General features: G+C 38.6%; 2 protein-coding genes across 13 annotated transcripts in view; both read right to left on the reverse strand.

The window, feature by feature from the left end:
• Positions 1-305: 305 nt before the first annotated feature.
• Positions 306-12,160, reverse strand: scamp2l (secretory carrier membrane protein 2, like). Its single transcript, XM_026930860.3, has 9 exons — positions 11,621-12,160; positions 11,028-11,105; positions 7,979-8,056; positions 7,119-7,233; positions 6,879-7,007; positions 5,447-5,606; positions 4,838-4,939; positions 3,530-3,647; positions 306-2,774 (listed from the first exon to the last, which is right to left on the reverse strand). Exons 1-9 carry the CDS (start codon positions 11,675-11,677, stop codon positions 2,634-2,636), a joined length of 978 nt encoding a protein of 325 aa, XP_026786661.1. The 5' UTR covers positions 11,678-12,160; the 3' UTR covers positions 306-2,633.
• Positions 12,161-12,592: 432 nt separating this feature from the next.
• The window catches only part of myo9aa (myosin IXAa), a 113,120-nt gene continuing 110,773 nt past the window's right edge, over positions 12,593-14,939 (reverse strand). For all 12 annotated transcript variants that reach the window (XM_034308991.2, XM_034308996.2, XM_034308995.2 and 9 more), the window contains one exon: positions 12,593-14,700. In XM_034308991.2, coding sequence (XP_034164882.2) covers positions 14,306-14,700 — 395 coding nt within the window. In that variant the 3' untranslated portion in view covers positions 12,593-14,305. The remainder of the gene's footprint in view (positions 14,701-14,939) is intronic.

Raw genomic sequence — 14,939 nt, forward strand, 5'->3', positions numbered from 1 at the left:
ACTGTCTCTCCCTCGATGCCCTCCCCCGACCATTTTGTGTAAATTCTAGAGACTTTTGTGTGTGAAAATCCAAGGAGATCAGCAGTTTCTGAAATACTCAAACCAGCCCGTCTGGCACTAACAACCACGCGATGGTTAAACTCATGATTTTATGCATTGCACTGCTGCCACATGATTGTGGCATGGCTGATTGGAAATTTGCACGAATGAGCAGGTGTACCTAATAAAGTGTCCAGTGAGTGTATATCAAAAACTGATACTAATCACATTTCCATGACCTCAGAGTCCAGAACATTAATTGACTGTTGCTGTTTCAACACCTCACCTCTTTAATCCAGATTAACTCCTGAACACAGCCACTGTTTGTCTTATCTTCTTGCAAAGAACCAGTGGATAAATGCACAGCCTAGACAATGTGCTTGTCTTACAGATTTTGAATTGGTTATTGTTCTGGAAGTCTGTGTATAGTATTTTAAGAGCAACAGTGCCCACTGCTGGTCAAATACATCATCTCACACTGATGTTAAACAAGGTACTACATGGTATGACAAGAAAAGCATCATAAAATATAAGCCACTTTTATTTTACACCCAATTAATGTGATAAAATATTTCACTACACAATAAACTTCATATCCACATAATCAGAAAAATGATACGATGACTTCAAATAGCTTAAATAATATCTGTACATAAAATATCCCATTCCACACTGGAAACATTAAAATAAAGCACAGACTATATGACTTTGTTCGATAATAATAATAATTTGAGAACACTGAAAAAAGACATTTGTGATCAAAATTGCGCCAAGAATAGAACATCTATAACATGACAGCACAAGGGTAAAATGTAACTAAAGTGGAAAACGAAATCCTGCATTAATGAGATCCGAATGTACATAACCAAAGCAACAGTCTCTCCAGCGTCTGCGTGTGATCTGTGTATCACGGTTTTCAGCGAACTGCATAATAACATAGTGTGTTTCCACTGAGGTGCGAGAAATAGTTTGTATTGCATAGAAGTAGTTTTACCTGCGCTTGCCCTGTTTTATCACTATTTACCTTCACCATACATACACAATGTTTCCATGCATGTATTTCATCAAGAATACCAATGTAGCAGCGACATATTTTAAAAAATTATGCACTTAAAGATTTCTGTAACAGTGCAAAGTTTTGTTCATTTCTGCCATTGCATTTACAAAACAATTTTATCCACTTGAATCATCCTAAAAAATGTATCGTAAGCCCTATTCGGACAGGATTAGTGTCCCTGGATGATGTCTGGAACATTTTTATACAAAACCATCGTTAAATAATCAGTGTGGGTTCCCTGAAGTGACGTAACAGAAAAGCATCAGGAGTGATCACGAGTTTGAATCCCAGCGATGCCACAGCCGTCCGTGGCCAAAAGCCTAGACAGCAAATTAGCCGTGCTCTCTGGGTCGAAGAGAAGGCATACTCTCCCCTGTCAATCACAGCGACACTAGCCAACTATATGCATCTGTGAGCTCATGTATGTAGAAGAGGGCGGACAGCGTTTTCCTCCAAGTGTGTTACGCTGCCATGTGACACTGTATGAGCAGCAGTGTGAAACGATGTGTTTGGCTGGCTGCATGTGTCTCGGAGGAATCACGCACTATTCTTCACCCCCCCCTGCTGGTAGCAGCTGTATGATAGAGGAGAGCTGGCCGGGGGATGGGGATTGGCAGGTGACCAAATTGGGGAGAAAACTGGGGAAAAACATTACTGAGTTTCTACTGGTCTTTTTTCTAAAAACTCGGATGTTTTCTTCACACAGGATCTGATCTAGTGAACTAGCATGAAGATGTGTTTTTGATAAAAACTACTACGTCACTCTGGATAAGGGTGTCTGCTAAATTCCATAAATGTAGATGTGCTGGGGAAAGTGGACAATTGTGTACATTTGATTTTTTTTTGCCTTTACACCACTGGTACTAGGGCTGGACAATACGACGATATAAGATCGTAATAAATTATGTCACAATATGCTTTTCTGAGATATTGTGGATATTGTTAGATCTTTTCATTCATTTCTTGTGATTACAAGTTGACTGGAAGCAGCTTATTTGATGTATCTTGTACTTAATCTTTAAAACTGTTAAAATGTTTACAGATTTTTTCAATTTTCTCATTTTTAGTGTTAAATATTTTGCTTTTTTTTAATGAAAATGAATAAGTATAATTTACTTAAGAAATTAAGTATTCTATACTATTGTTTGGCTAGCGGTTTGTTTGCAAAACTATATATCCTGATGCATATCGTGTTTCGTAGGAATGTCTTTGTGAATCGTGATACGATTTTTCATCATATTATCTACCACTAATTGGTACCACTGGCAGAGGAAAAAAGCTTTAAATCATTTCAAAGGGATAACCAAGAAAACCAAGAAAGTGTTCATGTGCAATAACTAAAAATCAGCATTAATTTAAGAAGAATGATCCGATACAGGTTTTGCTCACTACTGACCTCTACAGTGTCCCTATGGAACGTTCCTTCAATAACCATATCAGTGTGTTCCTTCAGGAACTGAAGCAGACGAGTGTCTTAAACACACAGGAGAGGTGATGTTTTGTGGGATGAGTGATGGACAGGTCAGAATGCACTGTGTTACTGAAAGGCCCCGCGAGCAGCCGAGGTGGCGGCGGTGGCCGCAGCAGTCTGGAACGTTCTGTTGCTCACTACACCCTCAGAGAACTCCTGCTGCGCCTTCTGGAAACTAGCACCTGTTCTCCTGTACTTACCGTGGACCTGTGAGGGGAAATCCAACAGAAATTACAGCTGAGATCTCTCAGTGTGTTTTATGTTTGGATTTGAGATATATATATATCTCTAATCCAAACATATATTTATATGTATATATATATATATATATAAAATATAAATAAATATATAAATATATAAATAAAGGTTTGTGGGAAATTAGTGCAAAAGTTTGTATACCTCAAGGTCAAAAGGAAGATGACCAAAAAACAATGCTCATTACAGCAACAAAACTATGTATATATATGGGTTTAACTGCTGCTCCTTTATTATTACAAGTAAAATTAACAGTTTTAGCCTTCTTTACATCTTTAAATCAGATCTGAAGACTGTGAGGGTCATTTCAAATTGGTGACTTGCTATGTTTGCTATGTTTGCAATATTTCAATCAAATTTTCTGTTGATTTTGTCCATATTTTGGATTTTCCATATTTTTATTATTATTATCCATTATTATTTTCATATTGTCCCTATTTTCTTTTTCCCAAAATGCACCTTTTGATGATAAATGGTTAAATAGAGATATATTTTCCAATTTTGTCATCCTAAAACACTGAGATATAAACTTTAGCACTCGACTGTAGTTTATTTGCCAAAATGATTGTCTTTTTGCATATCCAAATTAGTGCAGCTGAAGGTTAGTGAGTTTGACCTTGTGCTGCGCTAGCACTTACGCTAACACTCCATACCTGATGCTAATCTACAACACAATCTACACCGTGACTGAATTTCACATGACTCACCATTTTCAGTAAGATGACTGCGAGCACTGCGTTGACTGTGAAGAATCCGGCCACAACCATCATGAACACAGCGACTGTGAGATTGCTTCCGAGCATGGCGATGGAGGAGATCCAACCACTAGGATACAGGTAGTACCTCAATTATAAAACAATTATTGATTATGATCTCTCATACCACGACTCTGATTAGTTGGAAGGTGTTGATTCATTTTCTGAAAGACAAATCGCAGGTTTATATTAACACGCTCTTTTTTAATGCAGGATGGACGCTCCATGTGAAATGATTTCAAAATTGTGTAATTGTTGTTTGGATACTTTACACAAGTAAAGTGTTTGTGGGTTCTTAAAGTATTTCATTAATATTGAATTAATGCTCTGAGTTTTTAGGCTTTAGGCTGTTCTTAATCTGGAGATAATTTAATTTTTCATTAATACATTGTTTCTGTTTTGAAGGAATTTGACATCACGTTACACACTCACGTCACAAACATCTACTGACCTGCCTTTTCTAATGTTCCTAACATATCCGAGGTGACTCTGTTAGAAATTTGCAGGTGTGAGAAATTATTGGTTAAAATGTTGTGAACTAGCATACACAATGACACATCAATGAGGAAAATGTCATTTTAATCACAAATGGCTGAACAAGTTATTTTTTCTTGTTATAGAATTAGCATAAAAACGCACTTTTCTTTTTGTGTTTCTTTTCTAATTTGAAGATTTTTTGTGTTTGATATGTTACCACTGCACCAGTGGCAAAAAAACTAAACAAACCTGAGGATATGTAAAGAGACCTTGTTAATCAATACATAGAAATAAACACATACACCCTGAAACATAACGTTAAACAAATTTTTGCCAAATTTTTGCTTCTGAGAGAAGAGTAAAGATTTAAACTATTCAGAGAATTGCAGAACAAACTGACACAGGAGCCACAAGGACGTGGATTTTACAAAGACACTCACGAAATACAGGATAAAGCATTTTCCCAGTTAACAAGCACTGTCTCACACACACACACACACTCTCTCTCTCTCACACACACACACACACACACACACACACTCTCTCTCTCTCTCGCTCTCTATCACACACACACACACTCTCTCTCCCACACAAACTCTCTCTCTCTCTCTCTCACACACACACGAACACACAGACACACACTCTCTCTCACACACTCTCTCTCCCACACACACACGAACATACACGCACACACACACGCACACATGCGCACACACTCTCTCTCTCTCTCTCTCTCACACACACAGCCCAGAGCACTACTCTTATTGAAGTGTAGTCCCTCACCTGTTTCCCCACCTGGGGATGCCGACGCTCTGAATGATGTACACCACCACTTGGAAGGCGAACATGAAGAAGAAAAAGAAGAAACTGAAGGAGCTGTCGGACCTGTGAGGAACACGAGATTACACTCCTTCATTTCTGCTGCACTGGATCAAGTACCAAACACTCCATTTTAAACAGAAATACAATATATATTCGTTCGACACGAAAAACAATGGAAACCAAAACGCAATCTTTAGGTGAAACCAGTGCTGGATGATAACAACAAAAATAATACTGATTATCACAATTATTCAGCTAATTTAGGACCAATTTTATTGCTTGTTATCAAATGTAATTAATAAGAAAATAGATTTTCTTTCAAAGTGTACATAATGTAAGAAATAAGCACTTTGTGTTTTGCTTTTATAGGAAAATAATCAACGATAGGTTGGTGTGATGTGTCCCGACGCAAAGCAGCGTTACTGATACCATCCCAAAGTCGATTATTTTCCTACAACAACCTGACCTGAAGTGTTTTATTCCTCTTATACCACAGCAATTTGCCAATGACTACAGTTTTATTTTATAATGAACATCTGTTTACAGTGACATTTAATGTTGTAGACCAACCTGAAGGCTTTATAAACAGGCCGGTACCAGCATACGAAGGCGGCGGGGCTGAAGACAATAAACCAGAGGATGGACAGGCCGAAGTCAATGCCGTTCTGAGCATTTGCAATGAAGCAGGCCAAACATGCCAGCAGGTTCAAGAAGAGCGTCACACAGTGATCTACAGAGCACCGAGATTCAAGTGTGAAATTTAATTAATCTTCAACTCCAGACTCTTTAGCACCTTTCAACAGAATAGGCAAAAAATGACTGTAAAGAATAAACACAAAATTATTTTAAATTTCACCTTAAACAACTACTTTCCTTTTTTAAAATATATTTTTCACCCATTTTTTTCTCTCCAATTTGTTCTTGGCCAATTCCCATCCGCCAGCAATTTCTCCCCTATTATACAACAGATCTTAACCGGGGAGGGTCAACGCCAACATGTGCTTCCTCTGAGAGATGTAAAGCCAACTACTGGACACTTTTCGAACTGCTGCTGATGCTTCATCACAGCGTAACAAACTCAGAGGAAAATGCTATCTGCCCTCTTCCACATTCTTGATTTCACAGACACCTACAATTAGCTAGTGTCACTGTGATTGACAGGGCAGAGAGAGTATGTCCCTCCCACCCAGAGAGCACAGCCAATTTTGCTCTCTAGACTCCCAGCCATAGATGGATTTAAATTTGTTATTTGCTGACTATAAGGTGAACAAATTTCTGTTGCGCCACTTGGAAACCCACTTCCCTTTCCTTTAACATTGTCATAACTACTTTCTCTCTCTAAAAAAAAAAAAGTGCAAAATCACTGACATCTCTAAAGAATAGTTCAAATTAATGCAAGCAAATTGTTATCCTTAAAAGATATATTTTTAATTCTCTCTCAGTGTTTCTTTGTTTCTGCCTTTGACCATATATAACCTGTATAACCTTTGAGGTTACATACACGTAAAATCTCATCATCCATCATCCTGAGGAACCAAAAAGCTTTCAACACAAACCATACAGACAATTATGAACCTGCGCACGTCACTTAATGGACATTACTAAAACACAAAAAGTTTCAAATGTTATTAAAAAGAATTAGAAGTGTGGAACTGGTGAAAATTTGCATGAAGATGGCACATGAGCAGTCAGCAGGAGCAGTCAGTGTGGCAGAACCCAAAGATCACAGTTTTAGAACCGCACAGTTTCAGCAGTATGTGTAACTGCATGCGGCATTCATTTTTATGCCACATGGGGGTGCCAATAATTCTTGAGCAGACTCTATAACGTTAAACTCATATCCGAGGATATTTCTCTTAGATTATGTACGTTGTGTAACATCATAACCATGCACAGAAAACGTATAAATATGACTTTTTGTAAAGAAGCTGCCAGAATAGTAACACTAGATGAGTGATTTGTGTAGTTATGAGTAGTTATGAGATAGAAAACATGTACATACACATCCAGAGGTAGTACATCATCTTGCAGACCCTTTGGTATTCCCCTGGGATCTCCTCATTAAAATCCTGATAGAAACATGGCTTTATTGGGAAAAACCTCGGCAGTGGAGGCCAGTTGTTTTCTTTACCTGCAATCAAAAAGTTTATTCCCCCCATATATCCATTTTTTCCATAATCAAACATGACAATCGCAGTATGATTGCTATAATGATGTGTGTGTGTGTGTGTGGGTGTCTCACCTCTGCCTGCGTCTCGGTTCTGGAGTTCCTGCTCCTTGCGTTCCAGCTCGGCTGCTTTCTTCTCCAATTCCGCCTGCTGTTTGAGGAGCTCGGCCTGCGCAGCCGCCGCTCTGGCCTGCACAACACACAACCATAACAGCGAGTTATAAATTCTGGATTCTGATTGGTCGGATGGTGTTGAATATTCTTCTATAACAGCAGCTGTGACAGGTTTATATTAATGTGCTAGGTTTAATACGTCATCATTTCTAAAGTAATAACTTACACAGGAACGTGTACGGTGGATGCTCTTCATAAAGACATTACAAAACCTGCATAATTGTTGATATGGTGAAGATGATTATGTTTATTTAACATTTATAGAAGGAGTCTCCATTGTTAGTGCTTTGTAACAGTCAGAGGCAAAGCTGTAACTTTAAGTTTTCTGACATGGGAAAGTTGGAAAGAGAAGCTGGACAGGAAATATAATATAAGTGATAACAGGAACTAACTTGTTTCATGGCCTTTCCATAACATTAAATGTAACGAGAAATGGATAAAATATATGACATTGTTCTTTAATTTTTTTATGGTAATGTTGGCAATTTGCTTAGATATACGAGGAATACAACACTTTGGGACATGCTGTTATAGTAAAATAATCAACTTCAGGGTGGAAACACTAACTTTCCCATCACCTTGTTGATTATTGTCCTATAATGGTACGTTCCCAAGTGTTTTATTCCTCAGATGACATAATGAGTTTTTCAGGAACAACACACTGTGGTGGAAACACTTCAGACGTGAATGATGCAGAAAGTTTCCCAATATCCCTAAAGGTGGGTTTCAGATGAGGAAAAGAGAAATTGCAGAGGACGAACCTGAGGACTGGGCTCCAGTGTGGGCTGCAGAATAGCAGGCTGAGATCCAGCTGAGAAAGGTACGGTAGTTCCATTATCCTTGTGGGGGAGCGGGGAGAGAGAGAGAGAGAGAGAGAGAGAGAGAGAGAGTGTTTAGGGCAATATTCTCTTAGCACAAACAATGTAAGCGAAATGAATTTAACATTCGAGTGTCTCAGTTAGGAAGACAGTCAGTGGATATTGGCCTTTGTTTTAAAAGTGCTTGATCAGAATTGAACAAATCAGCGCTTGATTTTGCAGGTGAGAGCCTCTCCTAACAATTGACACCACTGGTCCATCGGTCACACTGATATATACTTGCAAAAATGTGTGTTGAAAGAGTAAAAAATGTATGGAATACTGTGACCTTACATTAGTCTGTGTGTCTGATTTGAAGAAAAAAAATTTCTGTAATAATACAGATTTCTGTAGTAGTATTAGCTGACTAAAACGTTTACAAGAAAGATTTTTAAACAAATACTTTTGGTTTTCCATATATTTAACTAACTGATGCATCAAAAAAAAAATTAAATAGCAGCCAAAAACTGTTCACCTATTACAGAAAAAAATGGTGCTGACAAACATCTTAGTGTTCGCCAGTAAAATTATTACTGGACTAATTTAAATATTCAATCATTCTATGTCTTATTAATTATGCTGTTTTATTAGTAGACTAGCTAGTAACACTCATATTTTGTACATAAGACACATAAGTCTTCTTAAACATAATAAAATTTTATGAAATGTTTTTAATTCTTTCAGGAGAATTAATTTGAGTGTGCAGATAAGAATAAAAAACTGGAAGCTGAAAAATCCAGGTCTGATTGCATCATAAGACATAAGAGCCAATCAGCTTCCAGTACGCTTTTTATCAGTTCTTTTATCTACTCTAACACACCTTCAGCCACCCACTTCTTCAGAATATGGAAAATGTACTAGGAATGTATACTAGAAACACACTTTTCTATTTTAATATGATATCCATATCAAAGATTTGTAGTAGCCAAGCTGATTCCCTGCAAGTTTTTGGATCAAAGTGATGCAAAATTTCACAGGCGTGAGGCGACATGAATGATAGGTTCATATGAATGCTGTGTGTTCATATGCATGATCTGTGTCTAGGGATGTACTGATCTGACACAGAATATTACTATAAGGACTTGGAAAGGTGGACCGGTATTAGAAAGTATCCTGCATGAATACACGGCATGAATATGCGACTTCGCCACCATCATGTCATGTCATGGATGTTTAACTAAAATTGGCAACCAAGTTTGCAGAGAATATCAGTGTCGAATGAGGCATCAATATCTGTATCAGCCGGGACACTGAGCTCTGACACCGGTACCATACTGAAATGAAAATAGCTGAAGCCCTAGCTGTGTAAGATAGAGGTTCTCAAACTTTTAACTTTAAACTAAAAAAAAAAAAAAAAAAAAAAAAAAAAACCCTCACAACAACATTTCAAATTTTAGGCTCACTATTTAAATGTGCACAATAACATTTTGACTATTTTCTCAGTTAGTAATAACAATAGCCTTTTTCATTTCTAAATTGTCCACCTATAGAACACATTTTTTATTGAAATTGTCATTGGATTCCAGTTGATCTTATTTATAACCATAAAACTTTGATAATGGTGGGCTGTGGTTTCCACCACTGTAACAAAATTACCCCTGGCTATGATTCGGGGATCCCTAGGCATGAGAAGTCATTTTTTCACAGCATAAAACAAGTCAGTACATCATAATGAAAAAAAAAAATTCACAATCCAGTATTATAGGTCAATATCCCTCATAGCGTTCTGTATCTGATCAGTATATCCCTGTACCGATTCTAGAAAATTACATATTGAGATATTCCTTTATTTAAAACTGCCATCTCAATGTCATATGGTTAACACTTTAGTTATATTAATAAACTATGTGTGAATAATAATTATACATGTTTCTTCATGTCCACATTTGGCCTGAGTAGCTGCGTTAACATGTTTCAGAAACCTGTCCAGTGTGAATTACCTGACTGAATTATTTTGAAAAGAATTGAAGTGAATATCCCAAATTATTTTTGAACTATTTGTGTTGGATGATAACGATGATCTAGAACAGATGTGATCTAAAACTGATGTGATCTAGAGCAGATGTGATCCAGAACAGATCATGATCCAGAACAGATGTGATCTAAAACCAATGTGATCCAGAACAGGTTGTGATTTAGAACAGATTTGATCCAGAACCAATGTGATCCAGAACAGATTGTGATTTAGAACAGATGTGATCCAGAACAGATGTGATCTAGAACAGATGTGATCTAGAACCGATTTGATCCAGAACAGATGTGATCCAGAACAGATTGTGATTTAGAACAGATGTGATCAAGAACAGATGTGATCTAAAACAGATTGTGATTTAGAACAGATGTGATCCAGAACCGATGTGATTGAAAACCAATGTTATCTAGAGCAGATGTGATCTAGAACCGATTTGATCCAGAACAGATGTGATCCAGAACAGATTGTGATTTAGAACAGATGTGATCTAGAACAGATGTGATCTAAAACAGATTGTGATTTAGAACAGATGTGATCTAGAAACGATTTGATCCAGAACAGATGTGATCTAGAACAGATGTGATCTAAAACAGATTGTGATCCAGAACAGATGTGATCGAAAACCAATGTGATCTAGAGCAGATGTGATCTAGAACAGATGTGATCCAGATGTGATCTAGAACAGACTGTGATCTAGAACAGATGTGATCTAAAACAGATTGTGATTTAGAACAGATGTGATCTAGAAACGATTTGATCCAGAACAGATGTGATCTAGAACAGATGTGATCTAAAACAGATGTGATCTAGAACCGATTTGACCCAGAACCGATGTGCCATCTTTGATTAATAGAGATCTAACTCTATAGTTACAAGTTGTGCATTTAGAGAGATGTTCCAGTGCTTTTTGACATTAGTGTGTGTGTGTGTGTGTGTGTGTGTGTGTGTGTGTGTGTGTAGTGTGAACCCAGTCAGTCTCACCTGGCTTCTGGCAGAGAAAGGGTTGTACTCGTCTATGCCCTCTCTCCCTGTGCGGGTCACCTGGGTCACTGAGGGATCCTGTCAGGCACAAAAAACAAACATTTTACATTAAAATGCAAAGTTTAAACACAAAAATGCCTGTGCAGGCTTTGGGTCGTTTATCACAGTGTGGTACAAACACCTGAGCTGCATCCTACATATTTCATTGTGCTGTGGAGCAGCGCCTGAATGCAGAATGAAGCAGGAACATTATCACATTCACACTCTGACGCGCTTTACAGGTTTATACAGCCGAAAATCTAAATACACAGATTACAGTTTGTGTACTTTATCACTTACTTAAAAAAAACCCAAACATTTTATATATATTTAAAACAAAAACAAACAAACAATAAACACCACTTCCTAGATACGCCCCCAGCACGCCACAGGGTTAGAGTCATCGTACTCGAAGGTGATTGGTCGAATGGCTGTCAATCACAGCAGGTCGCAAACAACCAACCAAACAGGTTCCACTCGGGAAGAGTTTCAGGTTCAGAAATAAACAGCTCTGATCAAATTACAGCCATTTTAAACACGTTGCGGCTCTTTACCTGGAAAGGATTCACCTCCACAGGATCGGCGAAAGGATTGCTGTCGAAGCCCGACATGTTTTTTTTAATTTATTTATTTTTAATTTATTTCTTCTTCAGGTACAAACAGGTGCGCGCGCCCGACGGTGTCCCACACCCGCCTTCGCGATGTCCTTGGCAACGTAGTGCGCATGCGCGCTGCAGTCTGTGGTGACGGAATCCCACGGCGACGTGACTGTCTCCTGTCCGGTCTCTCAGGTTAGACAAGGGAGGGACAAAAACCTCCTCACCTCACAGTTTACTCTCTGACACCTGCGTCATTATATTACTGTCATATTAACCAGCCACCAGAAATGCTTTTTATTAAATAATAACTGTCATTATGTGTTCTTGCCCTCAGCTATGGCAGAGGCTGTGAATAAAAACACAAGAAATAGACCAGAGATATAAATATAGGTACAATTTAAAGGTGCAATAGTCGATTTTTCTCTTTACTTATACAAATAACCTGGAAGATATGTAGAACATGATTTCCCCATCAAAAAAAAAAAAAAAAAAAAGGTATATCTGTGGTCTAAAGTTCTTTAAGTCACTGAGGTTCGAAAAACTTGTTTGTGTTTGGATGCGCGTCCTGTCAGTCATCTTATAAGCACTTATAAATACTCCTGTGAACATGGGCAGGGATGGACGTTTTATAATAATAATAATAATAATGATAATTCAAATGTCAAACCCACCTAACCATTAGAGACCTAATCTAGAAAAAAAAGACTAATCTTACCTATTGCACCTTTAAAATGTTGTTCTGTTACATTAATGTAGATTACATTCATACATAAAAAAAAAATGTATGCATAAATTCTATATATTCTTGTTTAAGTACATTGTAACTAACACTGCTACTACTATTACTAATAAATAAAATGTAAAATAATTTTTAAAGGACTGAATAATAAATTCACGGTGACTGTAAAAAAGTACACCTCTCAGATATCTTTTACAGCTTTCGTTTTAATGAGCTGGGAAAAACCACTGACATCATTTTCTGGTGTAGTAAGAAACAGTTCTTTAAATGCACTTTATATACACACACACACACACACACGAGCACGCGCACACACACACACACACAAGCACACACACACCTGCATAACAGAACCAGAACCCAGTGCTGAGGCAGGACTGTGCACTGCACTCAGTGCGACCCACAGCGAGAGATCAGAAGTTCAAACACTGTATGAGATAATACGCTTTAACACAATGGGATGTTTTTCACCTGTGTGTAAATGTGAAAAACAGACTTTCTTCAGTAAACAGCATGTGGGCCTTTTGCCTGAATACCACAATGTCATATACCAAACCGCTGGAAATGTTCAGGTAGGTGAGGAAAATAAAAAAAATAAAAAAAAAAAACCCAAAGAACAGTGAGCAGAGCTGTTTCTCTGCCAGTGGGGTTTAGCAGACAACGCCTTCGATTGCATGGACTTACTCCAATCGAGTTGTGTGTCATGTTAATAATATGATAGTTACACGGTAACAGATTGTAATCAGAATTTTACAGCTGGCATTTGATAAAGACAGCAGATTCTTCGAGGACAATACTGCAATACTGCAAATATAATCAAAATCTGTAACATTGGTGTGCATCACCTACTGGGGTGAGCATAAGTTTGTCTTCATATAGGGGACTAAACAGTGTGGGTTAATGAGAGAGAACAGTGTGTGTGTGTGTGTGAGTACTGGCCGGCTTCGGCAAACGCTGCACAGGCAACTTTAGTAACATGATCAGTGATTTGAGCAAACAGTCACATGCTGTCTGTGTACTAAATGCTTTAGTCAACAATCAGATGACGCGGATGTAAAAAGGAAAACAGAGGGACAACAGAACGGATGGATGGCTGTTAGGAGGTTACTGATACAGTAGGCTGTGAGTTTTAAACAGTCTTCATCCAGCCAGGATCCTCTGGCTTTAAAACACTAGCAGACTTGGTCCCTTCGTAGCCGAGATTCCCATCCAATCAAAAACAAAAAGCAGCGAAAAACTTCAAAAATGTCAAAGTGGTTTTCACATAATTATACACACACACACACATCCACATCCACACACACACACACACAGCCGCTGTCCCACGTTACTTTCCCAAGTGTTCATAACAGGCAGAAAGATAAATATAAGGATTTAACAACCCAGAAAATCACTGGTGTTCCAGCTTTGTACATTTTATATCACACAATATATTTATAGAGAGATTTATATATATATTTATATATACCATGTAATTAAAATTTATTAAATAGGCCGGGGAGTGAAATACATACACATAATTATAGAGCACGCTGCTTAACATGGTTATAAAGTGTAAACTTCAAAAGCAGCCAATGGTTTAGCTTGAGTTCATGGAGTCTGCACTATGAATGGCCTTGTCTCCTGGCTGAGGAAAGCCGCCTGCAGCCGAGCAAACTTTTTTTTTTTTTCCACCCATCACATTATCTTTCCCCGTCCTCCTTCTGACTGTGTTCATCTCTAATCTGTGACTCAAAAACAGAAAAGATCAGTCTGGGATCGGACTTTTTGCCAGGTGAGTTTCTCCAACACGCTTCTTCTGCCTCTTTATGTCCATGGCACTTAGGGGCTGTTCTGGTGGCGCCGAGGAGGTAGCCTGGGGAGCTGAGGAATGAGCTAATAAGGGAAGACAAGCAGCTTCTTCACACCATGAACTCATTGGTGCCGTATAACACTAGCTGCTGTGCCTGAAGGTCCGGGTCTCTGTTGTGCCCCTGGTCCTCTGGGGGTCTCTGGGGAGAGTACTTGGCATTGCGCAGCTTCTGCTTGCTTTTCTCAGGATTGAAGGTGCCTCGGCTGCTGTAGTGGAGCCTCTCATCGCCGTCCTGCTCGGCTGTGTCCTGGCTGGACGGAGGCAATTTGGATCGGAGCCGGAAGCGGCGGGACGGAGCAGAAGGCTGCGGGCAGGATGAGGAGACGGAGGACACGGTGGAGCTGGAATCCACAGAGTCGAGCGAGTCAGGTTGTCTCTGTAGTGTCCGCCTGCTTTTCCCCTGGGATTTCTTGGGCCGAGTGGCAGCTGACGTGGGGCCTTTTTCTGAAGGGAAGAGGAGCATAATGTGGTCAGGGATGAATAAATAAATAAATAAATAAATAAATACATACATACATACATACATACATACATCAGTCACACCAGGGCTGTTTGTAAACTGGAAAAGTGTTCAAGGCTCAAGCCAGTCCCACTTCCTATATATTATACATTCTCACTACATAGAATATAAGGTAATGGTATTGTAGAACTTCCATGCTGCACTATATGCCCTATAATAGAAT

The sequence above is a fragment of the Pangasianodon hypophthalmus genome, chromosome 11 (assembly GCF_027358585.1).
Source record: "Pangasianodon hypophthalmus isolate fPanHyp1 chromosome 11, fPanHyp1.pri, whole genome shotgun sequence".
NCBI lineage: Eukaryota > Metazoa > Chordata > Actinopteri > Siluriformes > Pangasiidae > Pangasianodon > Pangasianodon hypophthalmus.

Excerpts from the sequence above, each read along its gene's own strand:
- scamp2l (XM_026930860.3), bottom strand. The coding sequence starts at position 11,677 with ATGTCGGGCTTCGACAGCAATCCTTTCGCCGATCCTGTGGAGGTGAAT. Across the intron at positions 7,234-7,978 it reads CACTGGAGCCCAGTCCTCAG|GCCAGAGCGGCGGCTGCGCA; the intron begins GTTCGTCCTCTG and ends TGTGTTGTGCAG. Across the intron at positions 3,648-4,837 it reads ATCCCCAGGTGGGGAAACAG|TGGTTGGATCTCCTCCATCG; the intron begins GTGAGGGACTAC and ends CCTGTATCCTAG.